A 23387-nucleotide genomic window follows, 5' to 3' on the forward strand; every position below is an offset into this window, starting at 1 on the left:
TGCGGCTCTGAGCCCACATGACGTGCTTGCCACATGTTACCTCCCCTCCAGGCAGGATGTGGTCTCCGCAGGGTCTTTTCCCCCTGAAAGAATAGGATAGGAAAAGAACACCTTTCCTGGCGCATATATTGAGCGTTAAAATGGCCCCAGCCGAATAATTGAATACTCTGTGGAGAGAAAACATACTAGATACATCTCTTCACCCCCTAGGGATGTGGGGAACTATACATCGTTTTTTGGGGCGTTGGGGGAGGCTACATGCAGACTGGTGCACCTGCTACTACGCACGCAGCAGCTTGCTTGCACCTGCACTGGCAGTCCACGTAACACGGTTCAGCTAGTTGTGGCTTTTCATATAGGGACCCCTAGTGTCACTACATCGACACAATGGCGAGTGAGTGACAGAAGGGGAACATCTCAGTTACTGTCGTAACCTCCGTTCCCTGATGGAGGGAACGAGACGTTGTGTCCCCCCTGCCACAACGCTGTACTACCCGCTGAAATGGCCGGGACCCTGTCTCGGCTCCTCAGCACAAAACCTGAATGAGTGGTTGTGAGCCAGCTCCTTTTATACCCATATGTCCGGGGGAGTGTCATGCAAATTCCACTCACCAAATCTCATTGGCCTTTTCTCAAAGATCTGAGGTGTCCGGGGCTCTCAAGAGCGACCCCTAATGTCACTACATTGACACAACTTTTCGTTCCCTCCATTAGGGAATGGAGGTTATGACAATAACCGAGACATTGTAACCACAGATGTATAGGCTGCAGAGTTGTGCTCACAATGAACTGCTCTGTGGAAATAACGCAAACTGAACTCAAAGCACCTCCTGAGCTGAGATGTCTGAGGTCATTTGCAGCACTCATAGACAATACTGTTCTTGCAAAAAAAAAAAAAAAAAAAAAAAATACAGAAGATAGAAACAAAGAAAGAGTGAGAACCTTTTACATGCGCGTGTTCCACGAGACTCCGTACAAACAGCGTGTCAGACATGCACATAGACAGCTTTTCTGTCATCTGTTCTTAATAATATAATAAAGTGTGTTTCTTCAAGTGTGGGTCTGTGTGTCTACGGGCAAATTATTTGTAATACTAATTTGATCATAATAATAGCCTAATAATAATAATAATAATAATAATAATAATAATTTAATACATTAATGGGAAAACAAGCCAAATATCAACTTGACATCGTCAAAGGCATCCGCTATTGGTGATCACTTTGACCATCTTCGATCCCTGTGATCATTGTCTGTCAGCACAACCCTAATGTGCATTTCTCTCTATAAATTAACAAAATGTTCAGACAGTCTCTTTGCTGGTTTTTCTGACACATTCAGAATCATTACCGTTTCTGCCAGTGTCACTGTGGCTCGCTTTGTGCGTGCTCTTTTAAAATGTTTATTTTAAAGGCTCATTATTACGGTTTAGTATTTCCCTGTAATGTAGAACAGTGTTAGCAATGTTACTCATAATATGCTTTCTCAGCCCTGGAACTCAAACCATTTTCTGATGCCTCCCAAAATATATATATTTAAGTAATTAAATTAATATCATAAATGTGCAACAACTAGTTGACTAATGGATTAAACTAATGCCTACTAGTCGACTGGGAAAATCTTTGGTCGGGGGCAGCCCTTGTGATATCTCAAAGCAGCTAGCAGACGTTCGTATTAACCAGTTTGTCTGCTTCCTGACCTGGGCCCCAGTTAGTCAAATAATATCATTATTAAGACTATGAGCCAAAGCAGGTCTACCCCAAAAACTCTTCCAGTTGTCTATAAATCCTATGCTATTCTCCAGACACCACTCAGATATCCAGCCATTCAGTGACACTAATCTACTATAAACCTCATCACCACGATAAGCAGGGAGGGTGCCAGAACATATTACAGTGTCTGACAAGTCATTTTTGCAAGTTCACACACCTCTTTAACATTATCTCTAGTGATCTCCGACTGGCAAAGCTGGACATCGTTAGTGCCGACATGAATAACAATTTTAGAAAATCTACGTTTAGCATTAGCCAGCACTTGTACATTCGATCTGATGTCAGATGATCTGACACCCAAAATGCATTTAACAATAGTGGCTGGAGTATCTATTTCCACATTCCTCACAATAGAATCACCAATTATTAAGGCTCTTTCAACATGATTCTCAGTGGGTGCTTCACTGAGTAGGGAGAATTGATTGGAAACCCTAACAGGAACGGGAGAGTGGTGCTGCTTTGCTGAGCGAGTATGCCACCGAGACGTCACCCAAATGCCCTGCTGTGGGGGCTCTAGAGCCGGAACCTAAGTGTGTGTGTTGCTCGCTGTACTACCAGCATCCGAAACAATATTTACCAGCTTCTCTTTCTCACTGACCTCCACTAGCGTTCAGATGCGAGTCTCTTACTCATTAATCTTATCCGTCAGCTTGACTAATTCCTTATCACATGTAAACCCCTCACTGCTGACGGAAGAAGCTATAGTAAACATGTGGCATGTAATGCAGGAAGAAATAACATGAGTGGATGCCATGACTTACCGCAGTTATTTGTTGTGGTTGTTTTTGAGTGGCGAGGGTTTGAGATTGATGTGGTTCCTAATCAGCAGATGTTTGAGATTGATGCAATAATCTGTGTAAAACACATTGGAGAAAACAAATGCATGCAGTCAAGATGCAAGATGTAGACAAGTGGAAAAAAGCGGGGAAAAAACAAAGAAAAAACAAGAGAAACGGGTTGGCATGGTAAAATACACACAGATGAAACAGTAGAAAAGTGGAAAAACCTAAAGCACGTGGTTAAATGGCAAAGGATAAAAAAATGAATGTATAAGAATAAGCATTGCTAAGCAGGCTAGCAAGCTACAAACACTCGTACAGCATGCCACAACAGGAACAGGAACAGGATGTGTCTATTAAAGGTATAGACTGTTTTATCGCTTTTCTATATGTGTGTTTCAGTTTTTTGTATTGTGTCATGGAATGCTACAGCTCGCACAGCTACTGGTGTCTGGATATCTAAAGGGCTCCATAACCACTATTGAAAGAAGATATGGATTTTCAAGTCAAAAATCAGGACTGCTGGCAGCATTCAATGAGGCAAGGATACAATTCTGAGTTCCTATACATGGTATTAACAATACTTTTCTTACAGACCTAAAGGTTTGTTTCTATTGGAATTAATCTTGACAGTAAATCAGGAATGGCATAAACGGAAAACACTCTTATATGGCTTTGATCTCAAGTTGTTTTTGGCTCTGGAAAACCAATCATTATCATTTTTAAATGGCTCTGACAGCAACAAGTTGAGGCACCAATACAAATGTATAAGCAAGACAATTTGGTTACATAGCCTATATCTAACCAATGTTAATCTCTTCTTCTTGTTAAAGGTGGGGAATACACTTCTTATCGTGTTTGTGAGTTTCTTTGGCAGCAGGGTTCATCGGCCGAGATGTATTGGAATTGGAGCACTGATCGCAAGTGTGGGAGTGTTCCTAATAGCATTGCCGCACTTCATTAGGACAAAGTATGAATATACAGACTCCAATGACAGTGAGTGCAAATTCTATAATGTCATATGTGCTGATATGTTGTCTAATGCACTTTGAGGCATATTATATTTTAATATATTTTAATAAATTCATAAATGATTAAAAAAAAAGTTTCTTTTCTACTATTGAACAACTGAATGTATTTAATTTAACCTATATATTGTTAATTAATTGTTGATTTATTCTATAGATACCAAAGAGAATAGGTCTGGCCTTTGCCAATCAGAGAGCATTTTCCAAAGGAAAATGGAAGTGTCTAATCAGATATGTGATCAAGAAAAGACTAATGCTCACCTAGGGGTGTATCCAATACTTCTATTGGGCCAGTTACTTTTTGGGATTGGCGGAGTCCCCATACAACCTTTTGGGATTTCCTACATCGATGATTATGCTAAAAAGAGGAATTCACCCTTCTACTTAGGTTTGTTTTGCAAAAATAAACTGGAAACACTGGATTTTGATTAATTGTCACTTTCTCTACTACTTATTTTACCTCTATCTTTGTCTCCAGGCATACTTTTTGCAGTGACAGTAATAGGGCCAGCATTTGGCTACATGATGGCATCTCTTCTGCTTAGTTTCTATGTTGACATTGACAAGATGTCTTTTGGTAAGTGACTGTGCCATTACATGTCTACACCATTATAAACAGTTTTTTTTTTTTTTTTACAATAATTTTGAACTACTGAATTATTTCAAACGACAAAACAATACTCTCTTTCATTGTAACCCTATAAACCAGTGGGTCTCGTGGTTTTGCTTCCAAACCCAGATTTTACATTTGGCATCAAGTGATAACGCAATACAATACCAAAACCTGCAATTCATTTTTAATGTAATGTTGTATTAAAATGTAATTTTACTATCCTAAATGTGCTTCCAGAAGACATCCTAAATTTCCAGAACAGACCAATCAGTTGAGAACCACAGCTATAAAGCTATATATGTGCCTTTACACAGCTACAGTATAAACTGCATGGTGGGATGCCAATATAAATACATAAATAAATATGTCAGCAGTTGAACTTAACATGTTTAGACTAGTGCGTTTCAACAGGGTTGACCTCAAGATTCAGCTTGTTTAGCACTGCTACTGTGCACTTCCAGAAGACATCCTAAATTTCAAGAACAGTCCAATTAGTTGAGAACCACAGCTATAAAGCTATATATGTGCCTTTACACAGCTACAGTATAAACTGCATGGTGGGATGTCAGTATAAATACATAAATAAATATGTCAGCAGTTTCGACAGGGTTGACATTGCTACTGTGCAGCAACATTTGGCATATCAAAGAGGAAGTGCTTTTAGTAATACTGCAACAAGTTTGGTTTTATGCCTCTTGAATGTATAATAAATTACCTGTTACTTCCTTTTTTTTGTTTTTTAGATAAAATACCTTTGAAAAATGATGACCCCAGATGGGTTGGAGCTTGGTGGTTGGGATTCATTGTGGCTGGCACCCTCCTCTTCCTGACATCTTTGCCATACCTGTTTTTCCCTAGAAAGATGTTCAAAGAGGTACATCATAGATCTCACCTGTGGCCTCTTTGAGTCTGAAAAAGGCATTGATAACCAAATTACAAATTTTTATTAGTAAAACTTGTTCCCTGTCTGTCACTCACTCGACGTTGTGTCGATGTAGTGACACTAGGGGTTCACTCTTAAGAGCCCCAATCACCTTTGCTTTATTCAGAAAAGGCCAATGAAAACTGGCAAGTGGAATTTGCATGCCACAGACATACGGGTATAAAAGATGGCGTGCACCACTCATTCAGACTTATCCTTCGGAGCCGAGCGCATGTGTTCGTCCTGTCACCTTATTCCTTGCTGCTGGAATTTATGTCGCATATCAGCAGTCGCCCTCGCACGGTTGAGTGTTGTGCTTCCCCTAGGTGCTTCAGCAGCTGAGTCCACAGGTGTTAAAAGACTATATTCCAAAAGAGTATATTTTCTCTAAAAGAGCTCTCACAAACGGTTGGCGGGTGCGGCCATTATCTCTCCCCACCGGATGGCCATGAGATCTGTCTCGAGTGCTTGGGTCACCAGCATGCCGAGGCAGCTTTCGTGGAGTGGTCATGTTCTCACCGCGAGAACATGCCCATGAGAACGTTGCGGTTGCGGCTCTCTTCCTTCTCTGTGAAGCAGAGAGCCACCGCGGTCCTGACCCGGTCCGTCCTGCGTTGAAACTCAGCCGTCTGCGTCAGCGAGCATCGCGGGCGATCTGTATGTGGATCTGGGAGCGTTTCCGCTGGCTCAATCCCCGCAGACCTCCCAGCCCTCAGCACACTCGTTCTGCCCGGTAGAGTTCATGAGCGAAGTAGGCGGTCCACCTCAGGGCAGATTTAATATCTCGTTCGGGGCTCACGATGAGGATGAATTATCAGTTGCAGCATCGGAGAGTGGGCTTCTGCTTTCAGAAGCAGATGAATATTCTGAATTCCTGCTCTCGGGCAGTAGAGCTCAGGATGAGGTGGACGCTGAGTTGGCAGCTGTGCTTGCCCATGCAGCTGCGAACATCAGGCTGGAGTGGAACCCTCAGCCCTGCCCTGAGCGTTCACGGCTAGATGATTGGTTTCTGGTCTCGGAGCGTGACTCATGGCTGCGCCCCACCCCAGTGCCCTTCTTCCTGGAAGTGTACTTTCATGTATCGATCTTTCCTCGACACAGACCCTTTCTTCCGTTTGCCTTTGAGGGACGAGCATACCAGTACAAGGTCCTCCCTTTCGGTCTGTCCCTGTCTCCTCGCGTCTTTACCAAAGTCGCAGAGGCTGCCCTGGCCCCGCTGAAGGAGAAGGGCATTCGCATTCTCAATTATCTTGATGACTGGCTGATCCTAGCTCACTCGCGAGATCTATTGTGTGCGCACAGGGACCTTGTGCTTCGGCACCTCGACCAACTGGGGCTTCAGGTCAACTGGGAAAAGAGCAAGCTCTCCCCGGCGCAGAGCATCTCTTTTATCGGTATGGAGTTGGACTCTGATGGTATGCCTTACTAACGACCGTGCACAGTCGGTGCTGGCCTGCCTGAAAACCTTCACACAGAAGGTAGCGGTCCCGGTGAAAAAAATTTCAGAGGCTCCTGGGGTATATGGCATCCTCGGCGATGGTACTCCCCCTCGGGTTGATGCATATGAGACCGCTCCAGCTCTGGCTACAGACTCGAGTCCTGAGGTGGGCATGGCGCCATGGCACCCAGCGCGTGACTATCACGCCTTGGTGCCGTCAAACTTTCAGTCCTTGTTCATACCTGGCATTTTTACGGGCAGGGGTTCCCTTAGAGCAGGTCTCGAGGCATGTCGTGGTCATGACAGATGCCTCGAAGTCAGGCTGGGGCACTGCAATGGCACATCAACTGCCTAGAGTTGCTGGCAATATCACTGGCCCTGCGGAGGCTTCGGCCATTGATTCAGGGCAAGCACGTGTTGATCAGGATGGACAACACAGCGACTGTGGCATACATAAACTGCCAGGGCAGGGTACGCTCACGTCGCATGTCGCAACTCGCTTGCCGCCTCCTCCTTTGGAGTCAGCAGATGTTGAAGTCTCTGCGAGCCACTCACCTCCCAGGCGTCTTCAACCATGCAGCGGACACACTCTCATGGCAGGTAACACTCCACGGAGAGTGGAAACTCCACCCCCGCGCAGTCCAGCTTATTTGGGAGAGATTCGGAGAGGCGCAGGTGGACCTGTTCACCTCCTGAGAGTCCTCTGATTGCCCCCTTTTGCACTCCCTGTCCGAGGCTCCCCTCAGCACGGATGCCTTGGCGCACAGCTGGCCTTGGGGGCTGCGCAAGTACGCATTTCCCCCAGTGAGCCTCATTGCACAGATGTTGTGCAAAGTCAGGGAGGATGGGGGACCTGCAGGTGCTCTCTGTCACCAGCGAATGCCTGGAGTTCGGGCTGGCACATTCTCATGTGATCCCGGCCTGGTTACGTGCCCAAAGTTCCCACCACTCCCTTCCGGGATCAGGTGGTGAACCTGCAAGTGCTCCCTTCCGAGGAGGAAGACCCGGCCTTGTCATTGCTGTGTCCAGTTCTATCTGGACCGCACGCAGAGCTTTAGATGCTCGGAGTAGCTCTTTGTCTGCTTTGGAGGGCAGCAAAAGGGGAAAGCTGTCTCCAAACAGAGGTTTTCCCATTGGATTGTGGATGCCATTTCTCTGGCTTACCAATCACAAGAACTGCCGTCCCCTTTGGGAGTCCGGGCGCCCTCAAACAGAGGTGTTGCGTCCTCCTGGGCACTGGCGAGGTGTACCTCTCTAGCAGACATATGCAGAGCAGCGGGCTGGGCTACACCCAGTACCTTTGCGAGGTTCTACATCCTGCGAATATAACCGATTTCGACCCGAGTGTTACGGGGTAACTACAAGTAGGCCAGGTGGCCGATCAGCTGTATCGCTTGCATTGCGCCTTTCCCCTTTTGAGGTGATAATGCGCACTATCTTGTCCACAACAGTTCCCCATAACTGGTGAACACTGGACGCCTCTTTAATTCCTTAAGCACTATTCGGTAGCAAACTCAGCGGAGGAGTGACGCCGCCAGGCCCAGTACTCGTGGTATGCCCCTTTTCAGGTGAGCCCGTGTACTTGGGCTCAGTGCTCCATACGTGGTGATTCCCCCCTCGGTAATCCCGTATGATGCGTTTCCACTGTTCAGTTTCCCCTCAGGTGAACCTTGTGTTTCCCCTCATCAGAGCTCTGCTCTGCCTCGGCCACTGTTGTTGTGTACCCTCTCCGTAGATAGGGTCCTCCCCAGTGGCATCATTCCATATGTGAACTTCCCCGTCGGTAAGTCCATGTGAGGTATTCTCCACATGTTAACCTCCCTCCGGTAGGATGTGGTCTCCGTAGTGCTCTTCCCTCCAGGAGAGGGAAGAGCACTACCCCAGCACTATTCTAGCAGGTGCTCGGCGGGAAATTACTTAATACAAAAATCAGGAAAGGCCACCGCCTGTAGCTTCCTCAAGTAAGTACCTCCTCCCACCCTTATTGGGACCTGGGAGACGCCTTACCCAACACGCTGGAAGATCACGACGTGGTCGTGCACTCGCTGCGAGGCACGCAGCAGCCTGCCCATGTCCGCTCCTCCATACCTCGTGACATGGTTCAGTGCCTGCAGCGTTTCTTATAAGAACCCCTAGTTTCACTACATCGACACAACGTCGAGTGAGTGACAGACAGGGAATGTCTTGGTTACTGGTGTAACCTCTATTCCCTGATGGAGGGAACGAGATGTTGTGCTGAACCAACCGCTGATATGGCTGGGACTCTCTCTCGGCTCCTTAGCACAACTCTGAATGAGTGGTGCACGCCATCTCCTTTTATACCCATATGTCAGGTGTGGAGAGTGGCATGCAAATTCCTCTCGCCAGTTTTCATTGGCCTTTTCTGAATAAAGCAAAGGTGATTGGGGATCTCAAAAGCGAACCCCTAGTGTCACTACATCGACACAATGTCTCGTTCCCTCCATCAGGGAACAGAGGTTACACCAGTAAACAATACGTTTATAACTAGGGATGGGTAAAAATATTGATTTCCTGATGCATTGTGGTCTTCATTTGTACGATCCCGATATCGATTCTTAAATCCCAAGATCGATGCGAGCAAATCACTTGCATATGAGACCACATTTTGCGTTATGCGGAAACTGTTTGTGATAAGCCGCTGGCTATACTCTGAAATGTGACATTTTCAGATTTCATTCACCATGATTAAGTAGTATATATCAAAGAAGTTTCTGCCACTATGTGTTGATGGTTAAAGTTTGATTTGACTCGTTCCGTGTAATGTGTGTCCACAGACGAGATTCCATTTGTCATTGAATAATGTCCCTTTTTATAGTCTTTCTGTTTTTTACAGCCAGTTTTTTTTTCAAAAACAACAAAAATAGAAACAATTCATTCTAATCACTGTGATGAAAAATAGTGATACAATTTATAAAATCAATATTTTCATAATGTACCAAGTCAGAAGGTTCCCTGTATAATGAACAGCATTAGCTGAGAGGGAATTTCTTCCATATCTAATCAAAAGGGTCATTATTGGCTCTATTTTCATGCGCTATATCTTATCCAATTTTCTTGAGAGCGCTAATTCGAAATGCAATTTTTGTGCCAGCGCAAGTGTGCGTGGGTGGGAGTGATTGTGGGTGTATGCGCACAAATTGTGTGTGTATTATATGTTAAGGAAGTGGAGCAAGGCGCAATTTGTTATTTTCCTGAGAAATAGGTCATTGCGCTTAGACTCTGGAGAAGCACATCTAATCTAAGTATTAAATCAGTTTCCAGCATTTGCAGTTTGTGGATTCCACCAGCAGATGATTTCAAAGAGCTATTTGATCACTTTTAATACTAGCTATAATTTGTGTGTCAGTTGATCAATTTGGTTAATTATAATAATGTTTATTTTGTGTAGTGCCTTTCCAAAGCTCAAGGATGCTGAATAGGTGATGCATTGCATACAGCCCATTTAAACAACCAAATTCATATGAATCGGCTGTCTTCATTTATATGCAACGTTGACCCAGCCCATTAGCACTTTGCGCGCATGATTTCGCCGACCCACTTGAGTCTAGACTTAGCGTGTGCTTGCATGAAAATATAAAACTTAATTGCCATGCCCACTAACTTTGCATGTATGACATATCGCATAGTGCTATGCTTAAGGCATAGCGCTCTTTAAAATAGGGCCCTATAACTGAAATATACACTGCCCGGCCAAACATAAAGTTGCATACTCTAATATTTTATTGGACCGCCTTTAGCTTTGATTACAGCATGCATTCATTGTGGCGTTGTTTTGACAACCTTATGCAACGTCACAACATTTATTTCCGTCCAGAGTTGCATTAATTTTTGGCCAAGATCTTGTAATGATGATGGGAGAGTTGAACAACTCTGTAAAGTCTTCTCCAGCACATCCCATAGACTTTCAATGGGATCCAGAGGCTTGTTTCAGTTGGCACTATGCATGAAGGGTGCATAGCTTCATGCGCTTCCCTTCTTACCCTGACATGCCCATCGCTTTGGAATGGGATAAATCTGGACTCATCAGAACACATGACATTTTCCATTGCTCCACTGTCTAATCTTTATGCTCCCTAGCAAACTGAAGTTGTTTTTTCCGATTAGCCTTACTAACAAGTGGCTTCCTTGTGGCCACATAGGCACACATTAACTATTAAACATAGCTGTGAATCTCCTTAATTGTATTCTTTGCTTGATGCAGGTCAGTAATTTGCCTCTACTGAAACACATTAACATCTTTTCCACGGCCATGGGAAATGTCTTTGACATGGTTGTTTAAGAAATGAGAAGCTACACACTGCATCAGTTAGGGTTACAAAAATTCTGAATTGAAATGAGTTGGGAAATCTGTGTCAATACCCATCCCTATTTATAACTGAATTTGATGTTAATAAAGTCCATTAACAGCATTTGGATGTGAATAGGAGACAGTGGTAGAATATAATTTTCTTTATGGTTTTCATTTAAAGGTGCACACATTAATATTTGTTTTTTTTGTTGTGGCTAGGTTTCCCGATCTTAATTTACATTGTACATTATTTTATGATGAAGTAATGCCTGTTTCCCAAACCAGCAGTTTTAATTCATTCCACTAGTCAAAGCATCCAATTACAGTGGATTATCAAGATCAGCAAGTAATTTATGGCTGGTCATAACATGATGGTGCTCATGAATGTGCGGCCAGCACCATATGTAGAATAAAGCAGCTTTTTTCTGCTTTATGTCTGATATGACTAGAGTCTTCATCTCATTTTAAACATATTTTCAAAAATATAAATATATATTATATATAGCCTATTGCTATTTCCTTTTGTTTAATAGTTTAGCAATGTTACGACCTAGGTTTGGGATCAACATAAAAAACTGTCCAAAGTAGGAAACAAAAGTGGCAACGTCCAGGGGAAAAAGCCGGGGGAAAAAAATCACGGACTCCACCTTTTAAAGTGCAAGAATCTGGCATTGTTACTGATACAATCTGTGGCCCCACAGAACATCTTCAAGTGAAAAGAAAAGAAATTTGAGTCCCAAAGGAGCTTGTCAGAGCCTGTCCTTGTCCCTCTTGCTCAACTTTAAACAACATGCTAAACTCCCATGAAGTGAATTCGAGTCCATTATTGATATGCATGCATGTTCTTGAATTGCAGTGTTTGCATTTTGAAGGCTGTTGAGCATGTTCAAACATGGGTTGCAAAATCTCAGCTGAAAGTGGGTCCAAAAAGGGGTTAATGTAATGTAACTCATATTTTATAAAGTTTTAAGTAAAGAGCTATTTTTTTGAAATAGAGTTATTTAATTATATTGTTCATGTGCCAAAATTTACATAGAGACTTCAATGTGTTGTAAAGTCTCTGAGTAAATTTTGGTTCATGAACAATATAATTTAATAGTTAGACAAGGGACAGTATATCGAATTTCGATATATTGCGAACCAAAAAAATGGCGAACCATATTGTGGCATAACTTGATATTTAAAAATGTGCAACATTGTTTTCTGTCCATGTGATCATAAATTAAATGACCCGTCAAACATTATAATCTCTCTATCCCTTTATTTTACCACTACTGCGCTAATATCTACACCGTTTACAAGGTTCTCACAAGGTCTTTAAAGTGCTTGAATTTAGCTTTTAGAAATTTAAGTACTGGAATACCTGGAAAATCACCTTGTTTTGAAGAAAAGTGCTTGAGATTAAAATAGATCGTTTCCTCCATGTAATGTGTGTCCATCAAAGATGTGGCAAATCCACTTTATTTAAATAATATGTCTTAAAATCCTTTCTGTTCTTTACAGTCAGATAAAAAAGTAAAAAGAAATATTAATTTTAAACTCATACTGCATGGACGGGCTTAAGAAACCAAGAGATTCTCATTGATGTTCGCTGAATTGGAACACTGTGAAATGCACGTTGAAACTCTTAAATTGACAGTAACCCTTTTAGTGTTTCTTATTCAAATGAATTTAAACTCAATGTTTTTACTTGTATATTGTACACATTATTTCAAACAGTGATAGCTCACATCATTATTATATATATTATATATATATTGTTTTATCATTTATTTTTCATTATTATTATAATCACATTTTAATAATTCTACATTCTACAATTAATATTATATCATAAAATAGTATATATAATAATGATGTGAACTATCACTGTTTGAAATAATGTGTACAATATACAAGTAAAAACATTGAGTTTAAATTCATTTGAATAAGAAACACTAAAAGGGTTACTGTCAATTTAAGAGTTTCAATGGGCATTTCACAGTGTTCCAATTCAGCGAACATCAATGAGAATCTCTCGGTTTCTTAAGCCCGTCCATGCAGTATGAGTTTAAAATTAATCATATTACTTACATTGAAAGAAGAATGTGCAAATCTAATAAGTTGCATCCTGAAGTGTAACAAAGGACAAGAATATAGAGACTTGGGGGTGGGCTCTTTTTACTTTAATTACTTTTAATTTAACAGTAAGCAAATACTAGCAACCACCTTGCAATGTCCTGTCAACCACCCACAGCACCAAAGCATTGTGCCTTCTGCACGGACAAACTCTTACTGTATTTTCTTTATAAAAAATTAAAAAAAAACTTTACTGAGCTTAAAATTCCACCAAACACTGCAACATAATTTATTTTCTTTCTCTAAAGTTAGTTTGTTTCTAATGACAGATAAATGATCAACAGTTAAATAAAAAACAGTTCGCAATATGTACATTTCTACCTCTTATACCTCATTTATCACAAATTCTTGCACTGAGGGTAATGTCATATGTCAACATTAAATTTAGATATACACTACCGGTCAAAAGTTTTGAAACACTTACTCATTCTTTATTTTAATTATTATTATTATTTTTTTTTCACATTTTAGAATAATAGTGAAGTCATTAAAACTATGGAATAACAAATGGAACTATGGGAATTATGTTGTGACTAAACAAAATCCAAAATAAATCAAAACTGTGTTATATTTTAGCATCTTCAAAGTAGTCACTCTTTGCCTAGAATTTGCAGACATGTACTCTTGACATTTTCTCAACCAACTTCTTGAGGTATCACCCTGGGATGATTTTTAAACAGTATTGAAGGAATTCCCATCTATGTTGGGCACTTATTGGCAGCTTTTCTTTTATTATTTGGTCCAAGACATCAATTTCAAAAACTTTTTTATTTTTTTTTATTACATTTTTCTTTTATAATGAAATAAATTAATATGTTGGCAAAATTATATTTTTGTCTACAAAACTAATTTCAAACATTTAAGCATACGCCTTCAGATCAAAAGATTTTTAAGATCATGAGAAAAATTTCAATCAAGTGTTTCAAAACTTTTGACAGGTAGTGTATTTCTTTTCAGGAAATTGCAGAGGTCCCAGTGGAACAATCATCTGAGAAAATGTTGGAGAAGACACCAAGAACTGATGCAGTAACTGAAGTGTCTCTCAATCAGTTCCTAAAAAGTGTGTTTTGCCATTTTACTGATCAGAGATTTTAATAATCATAAATTAAGAAAAAAAAAAAATGTTGTAAATTGTGCAATTTTATGTGACAAGTATCAATCTCACTGTGATGTGAAAACATCAGGAACACATTGACCTACATTAGAACTTCATATTGGCTGACAGCCATATTTGGCACAATAGCAATATAACAAAACTAATGATAAGACAACACCCAGATTTAAGATAATTCCCTCAGTCTTGATGTTTCTTCTTGCCCAGTAAAACAAAGATTGCTTCATGTTTCACAACATGACCTATTTAATCAGAACCAGATGTCAAATATTGACAATATTGACTATTGATTGAATTTAATTCACTAACATTTGTTATTCAAGTTGTATGTTTCTCTAACCATCATTTATTTTTTTAGAGTCTGTATTTCCTAAACATCCCTTAAGAAATTCACCTAAAGATCCTTGGACATGATCACTAGATTGATCATTTTACAACATTAACTAAAATTCTTGTTCTTGTCCTTTATTAACTTTCTTTTTGTGCTGTAACTTGCAGATGTTTTTTTAAATAGTGTCTCTTGTCTAACCACAGGCTTCCCCAAAATTGTAATGAGAACTCTGCGGAACCCAATTTACTTGTTGGTTGTGTTGGCTCAGGTGAATCTTGCTGCCATGGTGGCTGGACTGGCCACTTTTATGGCCAAATTCATAGAGAGGCAGTTCACACAGACTGCCGCCTTCTCCACCATGATGATAGGTGAGCTAGTAAAGAAAACTAAGCATACCTTTTAAAGGTACTCATTCAAGAAAAACCTTTGCACCAAAAACCTTTTGTGGCATATGTAAACGTGGTATTTATTCAAAGGTACAACTCACAAAATAATCATTCATCACTATTACCGCTTCTAATCCATGTATAATACGTTATTTGACTAAGGCGAAATCTGATTCAAAGGCAAGCTTTTGTCTGCTAGAGTAACGTCCCTCATTATTATTTTTTTAAAATATTGGGATTTATAATGGAATGCACTGTTCCATATGTTAGCATTACTGACTTGTGAGTGTGTTTGTTTGTTTGTTTTTGTTTTTGTCTGTGTGTGTGTGTGTTCACAGGTGGTTTAAATATTCCCTCAGCCATGCTGGGCATTATGGCTGGAGGGGTAATAATGCGCAGGTTGAGTTTGTCTGTAAGATCCTCAGCTGCGATGTGTACTTTAGCGGTTCTCATTAGCATATTCTTCGCAATTCCACTTCTTTTCCTTGGCTGCCCAACACAAAGCATCTCTGGCATCAACCATGCTGGGTGAGTCATGGAATGCTTTGAATATCTTCCATTTGCAATGTTGAATTGTATGGTTCATTATGAAAATGTATACTTACATGCACTATATTAAGTATCTTATATAGTATCTCTTATATTTCAACATATGTACAAATGCTCAAACCTTGAACAAGGTCAGCAGTGTAACAGCTGTGAAAGAAACCATCAACTTGCATCAGTGTCACAGCTCATAAACAGCACAATTTATACTTGCCAAAAATTAATCACAAAGCACAGCCTGTATAGAAAAATCACAAATGAGTCTCTTTAAGATCTCATGAGATTAGATGGAGAGCAAACTGAGACCTTTGCTAAAGCCTTGTTCATTTATATTTTTTCCTCATAAATACATTTCTAACTCTGGCATTTCAGAAGAGATATTCATAATGTCACAAACTGTGTTCAGATTTGCCAATATACCAAAGATTTTCATCATAGCTATGGTATCCATCACATTGATTGAATAGCTCTCTTACTGTCAACATTTTTATTTCTTCTTTTATTGCTTCTGAGGAAATTTAGCAGAAACATCTGAGGCAAACTTATTGCATAATAACTAAATGAGAACTCCATTAAGAGCAACCTCTGAGCAATATCATTTCCATATGTGTGCTAAAATGATGATGAAATAATCTGTTCACATATGGATACAATTAAATATAAATTCTTTGGAGTTGGGTGAAAGTGTCAAATCCAGTAAGGATGTTAACATAGAGTAGCCCAAATTCAAACCAGTTCTGTCCTCAAAGGCTTATCTGATTATGGGCCACATTCTCATTGCCGCCTGAAATCTCCATGGCCAAGTTCTCACACATTCTTGATGCTTTACAAATGCTTAATTTTCCCAGAAATGGAACTCAGCAATGCATCAATTCATGTCACTGCTCCAATGAGGCCTTCAACCCTGTATGTGGCTCAGATGGAGTGGAGTTTCAATCTCCCTGTCATGCAGGATGTATGACAGAAATATACAGTACAGGCAAAGTCTTGGTAAGTTCTCTTTTACTTTCTTTCTTGGAACTGAATGGTACTTTCCCATACAGTAATCTGATATTATATATACCGATCAGCTACAACATTAAAACCACCTGCCTAATATTGTGTAGTTCCCCTTTGTGCCGCCAAAACAGCGCCAACCCGCATCTCAGAATAGCATTCTGAGATGCTATTCTTCTCACCACAATTGTACAGAGCAGTTGTCTGAGTTACCATAGACTTTGTCAGTTCGAACCAGTCTGGTCAGCCTTTGTTGACCTCTCTCATCAACAAGGTGTTTCTGTCCACAGAACTGCCGCTCACTGGATGTTTTTTGTTTTTAGCACCATTCTGAGTAAACTATAGGGACTGTTGTGCGTGAAAATTCCAGGAGATCAGCAGTTACAGAAATACTCAAACCAGCCTGTCTGGCACTAACAATCATCCAATTGATTATCTAATCAGCCAATCGTGTGGCAGCAGTGCAGTGCATAAAATCATGCAGATACGGGTCAGGAGCTTCAGTTAATGTTCACATCAACCATCAGAATGGGGAAAAAATGTGATCTCAGTTATTTGGAGCGTGGCATGATTGTTGGTGTCAGATGGGCTAGTTTCTCTATGTATTCTAGAGAATACATCTCTATCTCTAGTCTCTAGAATTTACTCAGAATGGTGCCAAAAACAAAAAATATCCAGTGAGTGGGGACCTACACAATATTTAGGCAGGTGATTTTGTAATGAATAATTAACCATGTTATATTGAATTATTGAAAAATAATGCATTATTTTTCAATAACTCAGTGGTTCAGAGTCAATTATTCAGCTTATACTATGGTTACCACACATTAAGACATCATTCAGGGTTTTATATCAAGATATTTTCTGGTTTTCGTCCCTAAAATGCTCTTGTGAATGGAACTACTTTCTTCCGCCATGGATTCAGTATCTAATGTAGCTTTGATAAATCCCAAGACTTTGTTGCTAGTTCAAAAACGTTGCCATAGAACTAGCAACGGAGGTTTTGGAGTGAGCAGTAAATGTTCAGGTCTAAATTAGGGAAGGGAAAGATTTTGGGATCATGATGTTTGGACATCTGTTCCTCAGGCAGAAAATAATTACTGAATTGCTGATCATCCTAAAAGGAAGTTTAAGGTTGTCTGAGTTCACAACGAATGGAAATGATCAGGGTATAATTTAGCGAAACGAATCGTCAGAGACACATTTGGAAATGTTCTGTGTAAGCGTGTGTGGTGGTCAGGGTACCCTTACTTGTAATCAGCAGATAAATGGAATGGGATAGGCATATGGAGGAGAAAATTAGAAGACATGCCACTGACAGAATGACCACATACAGTATATAATTACATAGTGTCTGACAACAGGAATAAGTGGGTTAAGGTTAAAAAAGGAAACTATTTAAAGGGTAGAAATGTAAGAAGTGTAGAAGTAGAGGTCTTGTATCAGAAGAAGCCTCCTACTGTATATGTTAGACAATTGTTATTTTTTAATATTTATTATTTTACCTTTATTTTGCCAGGCAAGTCACTTAAGAACAATATTCTTATTTACAACAACAGCGTGTTGTAAATAAGAACAAAGAACAATTTTCTTCTCTGAGAAAGGAAGGGGAACAATTTGGAATAAATAAAAAATAATTACATTAAATTACATGAGAAAATATATCAAAAGAAGGTTTATTTGGGCAGACAAGGTGATAATGGTTAGGTCACTGTATAGAAAACCAAGCTGGATTTCACCTTCGCCTGCATGTTTACCTACAGAAAATAATTAAGTACAGAAAGAAAGTCATTTAAATACATGAAAATCTTAATGACTTTGCCAACTATGGCACAGATTTCACCCAAAACATTTATATTCATTTGTACAAAATTGTGTGCTTAATTTCCACAGGATATAGTCATATATACAGGATACTTCATCATATTAACCAGAATTATGCTTGTATTTAAATAATACAGATAAAAATATTTGACTGTCCACTGCTTTGAAGACAACTAAACTCTTCGCTTGATGTGAAATGTGTTCTTGATCACAATCATTCTGAATAGGAAACTTCAAATAAGAGAATAATTCCTCGAACAATATTTTTAGCAAGTGTTCCACTCTAGCTGTTCTACATGCAATAGGAGAGCAGGTCCACAAAAAAAAATAAATAATAATAAATCTATTAATAGCAGCCACAAAAGGAAATAGGACAGTACAAGTGTGTTGCATGGGTCCCGCATGTCTGCATGTCCTGTCTTTATTCCACAATTGTACCCATGCCAACACAGAGTACCTCCCCTAAGTTAGTTATACGAGGAAAATATGTTATTGTTATTGTTGAAAATATGTTGTTTTCGGCAATAGATAATATTTGCTTTGGTTTGATTTTTTGTTTGTGTTTAGATTTGGTTTGTCCTTTCATGACCCATTTTTTGAGTCCAAAAAAAATAAAAAATAAATTCAAAAGCATTTCCTGCATCCTTATAATTGCTCTCAAAACAAACAAACTTCTACCGAGCACAACCCCCCACCCACATCTCAGCAAAGATAAGTTAATGTTAGTACAGCAGTTCAGTAGTTGAAACAACATTCGTCTGCAAGATGTGATTTAAGCTTTATCATAGAGGAAATATCATGCCAAAAATACCATACCTTTGATAGTGTCATTTGGTTGAATCTAGGTTTAGTCTGAATAGAAAAAGGGCCCTTTGAAGCTCTGTTTAAATTCTCTGTATAAAAGTTATTCATTTATAAGTAATGTAGTAGAAAGGTGGTGGGGGGGTGTAGCCATTTAGACTGTTCTTTTTTTTTTACAATTTCCTGTACATATGAGAATAACAACAACAAATGTTGGATGTCAAAGGTCTTTCCTGGCATTAACCTCTCAAAAGAAAAACTGTTTCACATAAAAATAAAAATAAATTTAATTTTTCACTTTTCAGTATCTAAATCTTGAATCTTGAATCTCCCACAGAACTACACAGATTGTGACTGTGTGTCATCAAGTGGCTCTCCGGGCTTTGCATTACCAGGAAAATGCAGAAGTGGCTGTGCCAATCATCTCATCCCCTTCATGATCCTCTCCTCCATCACATGCTTTGTGGCTTCACTCTCTCATACTACATCTTTCATGATGATCCTCAGGTATTACCTCCTAAAACATTATATGTTAAATAAACAACAACAACAAAAACAAACAAACAAAAAAAAACATGCTTGAACTTTCACCTACTAAGCAGGTTGCATCTTGTAGTGCAACACTTGCCTAGTTGATGTTTCCTAAGGCATACTACCTTTTATGAAGCAGTGACCTACATTCACATTATTTCCTTTATTGCAATTATCATGCTTGAAATCAAAATGATGATTTATATTGTTATAATAATCCTATCTAACCGGTTTAATTGCAAAGACATTGTTCATTTCTAAGATATAGAATCTCTGAGATTAAAATATTTGTTTGCCACAAACCCCTGTACCATCAAAATTATCTTTTGACCTCCTAGTCAGTACACACTGACTAATGTGCTCACCCATTTACTTTGTCCTCTGAAGACAGATAGTATACTAAGATCATTATTTTGACACAGTTCTGCCCTTCAGAAAGATTAGTCATTTTGTATAATTCTTCTTGCTCTCAAAAACCTGTCTGCACAGGCCCCTGGCAACATGTGACTGTTTTTTTCAGAAAAGCCTTTGGAGATATCTTGAAGAAATATTTGTGGAACTTTTGTACTAGCAAGGTGTGAACTGTAATGCTTTAAGTAAATAATTTCTTTTGGCTTTTGTTCAGGACTGTGACACCAGAAGACAAGTCTTTTGCCTTGGGAATCCAGTTCATGCTGTTTAGAGTGCTTGGTAAGCAAGACAATTTGATCATGCAGAACGGATACAGTACATGTCAAATTGTGACAGCATGTTAAAGCCAAACCCTGTTATAAGTTCAGATGAGTCTTGGAAAGGATATTAAAACAATATATCATAAGATAATGATAATAACTGCATGTTATGAGTTGTCGGAGTTGTTGGAGCCATTGCGCAGCAGTGAGCATGTGTGACTTTGACATGTTGAGCCACGGTGCTCATAAGGTTTGAACAGGTTTGAACCCAATCCCATTCCCATTCCCTCTCTCTATATCCAATAGTTTCCTGTTACTGTTTCTGTCTATTAAAGAGACAAAATCCCAAAAATACCATTTAAAAGAAGTTTGGGGGTAAAAAGTAATGGGGGCGTTATTCCCATTAGTCTTTAGATTTTTCAAATGTGTTTTAACAGACTATTTTGTCTATTTGACATGGTATTTTCAAGTCTGTCCTGTTTGATTTAGTGTTGTTTGGCATGGGTGGTGCTAGGGCTGGGCTACCAGGGTTTAAGCCACATTTTCTTTTATCGTCTTGTAGTGATGTCAGAAGTTGATACTGAAACATATTATATTTTAATATTTTAACAATATATTTTAATATTAATTAATATATTTAAATTAATGAGACTGGTCTTACTACAGTATCAATAACACCAAATACAGACTCAATTCAGTACAAACACACAGCTGCTTTCCTTTAATGTGTATATGTGCATGCATGCAAGAAGTGTCTGGTCAGCATTCCAGTCTTGGCAAGATATTGAAACTGTGTTGAGTTGGTCCATCCAGACGCAGTAATACCAAATATCTAGATATATAATCCTGAAAACAAAGAGTAATATATACAGATATGCTTGAGGAATTTGCAAAGTTTAAGTTACGAGCCAGTACATTTGAGTTTTTTTTTCAAAACTCTTTCATTAAGACATGATGCAAAAAAACTAGCAAACTTTGACAAATCTAGCAACTATTTTTCGTCATAAGTACCTATTTAAGCCTATTTACAGCCTGCTATCTTCACTGAAAACCCTAATAAGTTGATTCTACTCAATTGATTGAATAAACTCGTTCCCTCAATTGAGTATTGGTGTCTCCAAAATGTATGTAATTAAGTTCAATTCACTTGGTGTTCATATAGAATGCACTTAACTATTTAGGTTAACTAGATGCAAGTAAACTTAACTCAGATTTGCTATTTAAATATTGTTGTTTCTACTGTTATTAATCATTTTAAATGAATTGATTACATTTTAGATCAAACAATAGCACAGCTCAAATAAAGATCATAACTGATTCTCGGTCAGTAATTCTCCAGAAAAGTGCATATATACCTGCTCTTTAACTGCACATGCACATAGAGAATTATGCTGCATTCAAGACGAAGTCAGAGGTGGGAATATCCGAGTTGAAATTTCCCATTTCTGACCTCAGTGCATTCCAGTCAATCACATATCATGGCCACATGAACACATGCAAAATGCATAAACATGCACATTATTCCAGATGCTAGCTAGCAGGCTATAGTAGCTATAGTAGCTATTTCATGAGCAAAATAGGTAAAAACATAGGCATTGATTGATACACAAACAATTCTTCTTAATCCTTTTGTACATTTATTTTATATTGCAAATAGAGATTTGAAAATACTTCAAATGGGTTTTTATGCTTCACGAAACCCAGATCTGGTTTATGCTCGGAGGTCACCCATCTTGGAAATTAAGTCAAATGACGCTACTCGCTGAAGTCGTGGTTGATCGATCTACCCCGAGTTCACAAGTTGGATGTCCAACTTCAAGTGGCTTTCTAGTCATTATTTTTAAGTCGGAGGTGGGAAAATCCCCAGTTCTGATTTGTCTGGAATGCAGCATTAGTCAACAGGGTCCAACTTGACCAAATGTGATCACCTTAATTGTGACATCACATGAAGCAACTATTTGCAACACAACAACATAAATAATATTACAAAAGAGTTAAAACCTCTATAAATTCTTAATTACAACTATTTAAATGCCCCCATAACTTCCCTTTGACCAAGGAGACATACTTAAATAATTCAAAGCATTATGGATATTCCCCATGGCTTCAATTTTGTACTCAAAAGATTGAGTTATAAACACATAACACTTAAAATGAGTTTATGGATTTTTTTTAAAGATAAATAAGTTCAGTGAACTTAAATATTTGAGATATGAGCCCAAAACCTGACATTTCAAATAATACTTGATATTTCCAGTAATGGCAACTTTAGGGTTTACATTGTAAACTAACTAACTTAAAGCACCCAATGAATCAATTATATAAAACTGTCAATTGTACACAACTTGTGTCAAACTACAGAAAGCTGAAAGGGACAATAAAGTGCTTTTTAAAACAAACATTTGATTGTTAAAAGCATGCAATTTATGAGCATATCTGAAGATGAGACAAAACTTAGTGAGACCTTTTAGTTTCAGTAATACTTAAAGATTTACTATATTCTGTACAAGTTACATCTCACTGATGTAACATTTCAACTTTTATTATAACGTGTATAATATTATTTCATCAAATAATGGCCCCATATGTATCAACAGAGGTCTGGGCTAACCCTCGAATATCCACTGACCCTAGAACAGCCCCTGTTGTTTGGATTTGTTTACTTTGGCTGTCCTCAACACTACAAGTTTTGCCAGTATTGTGAAGCTCCAGATTTCTTGAAATGGATTTGGTGATATCTCTATCTATTAAACAACAATGCATGCATCAGAGGTAACATCATAACAGACATCATATCATAATGGGAAAAGGTTTGTTCAGAAAATATTTGAATACCTTTGTGTTAGGTAGATCTCTTTTGTTGTAGGTATCTTGTGCTTGTGGTGTGGTAGGTGTTTTTATAGAAACAAATAAATGTGTGGGTGACAATTATGCATGGAATACGTTTGTACGGTAATCATTGTCACAGTGATGGATTATATAATCTGTGTTGTGCCAATTTTGTATTTACTGAAAGTGTATATTCACAAGGAGCTTGCTTTCCCTGACAGCATTCCTCCCAGCACCGGTGTTGTATGGCAGTGCCATTGATTCCACCTGCATTGAATGGGGAAAGAAATGTGGCAAGGACACATCATGTAGCTACTACAATTTAGACCTTTTCAGACACAGGTGAACATTTAAATTTAACTGGTGTGGAATAAGTACA

At 39.1% G+C, this 23387-nt stretch overlaps 1 protein-coding gene across 1 annotated transcript in view; it reads left to right on the top strand.

The window, feature by feature from the left end:
- Positions 1 to 23387, top strand: part of LOC127428644 (solute carrier organic anion transporter family member 2B1-like) — a 32711-nt gene that overhangs the window by 5988 nt on the left and 3336 nt on the right. The window contains exons 3-14 of the mRNA XM_051677131.1: positions 2954 to 3091; positions 3385 to 3547; positions 3737 to 3967; positions 4058 to 4156; positions 4936 to 5066; positions 13937 to 14039; positions 14628 to 14792; positions 15149 to 15338; positions 16205 to 16346; positions 19315 to 19484; positions 20134 to 20198; positions 23230 to 23350. Coding sequence (XP_051533091.1) covers positions 2954 to 3091; positions 3385 to 3547; positions 3737 to 3967; positions 4058 to 4156; positions 4936 to 5066; positions 13937 to 14039; positions 14628 to 14792; positions 15149 to 15338; positions 16205 to 16346; positions 19315 to 19484; positions 20134 to 20198; positions 23230 to 23350 — 1718 coding nt within the window. The remainder of the gene's footprint in view (positions 1 to 2953; positions 3092 to 3384; positions 3548 to 3736; positions 3968 to 4057; positions 4157 to 4935; positions 5067 to 13936; positions 14040 to 14627; positions 14793 to 15148; positions 15339 to 16204; positions 16347 to 19314; positions 19485 to 20133; positions 20199 to 23229; positions 23351 to 23387) is intronic.

The sequence above is a fragment of the Myxocyprinus asiaticus genome, chromosome 38, assembly GCF_019703515.2.
Source record: "Myxocyprinus asiaticus isolate MX2 ecotype Aquarium Trade chromosome 38, UBuf_Myxa_2, whole genome shotgun sequence".
NCBI lineage: Eukaryota > Metazoa > Chordata > Actinopteri > Cypriniformes > Catostomidae > Myxocyprinus > Myxocyprinus asiaticus.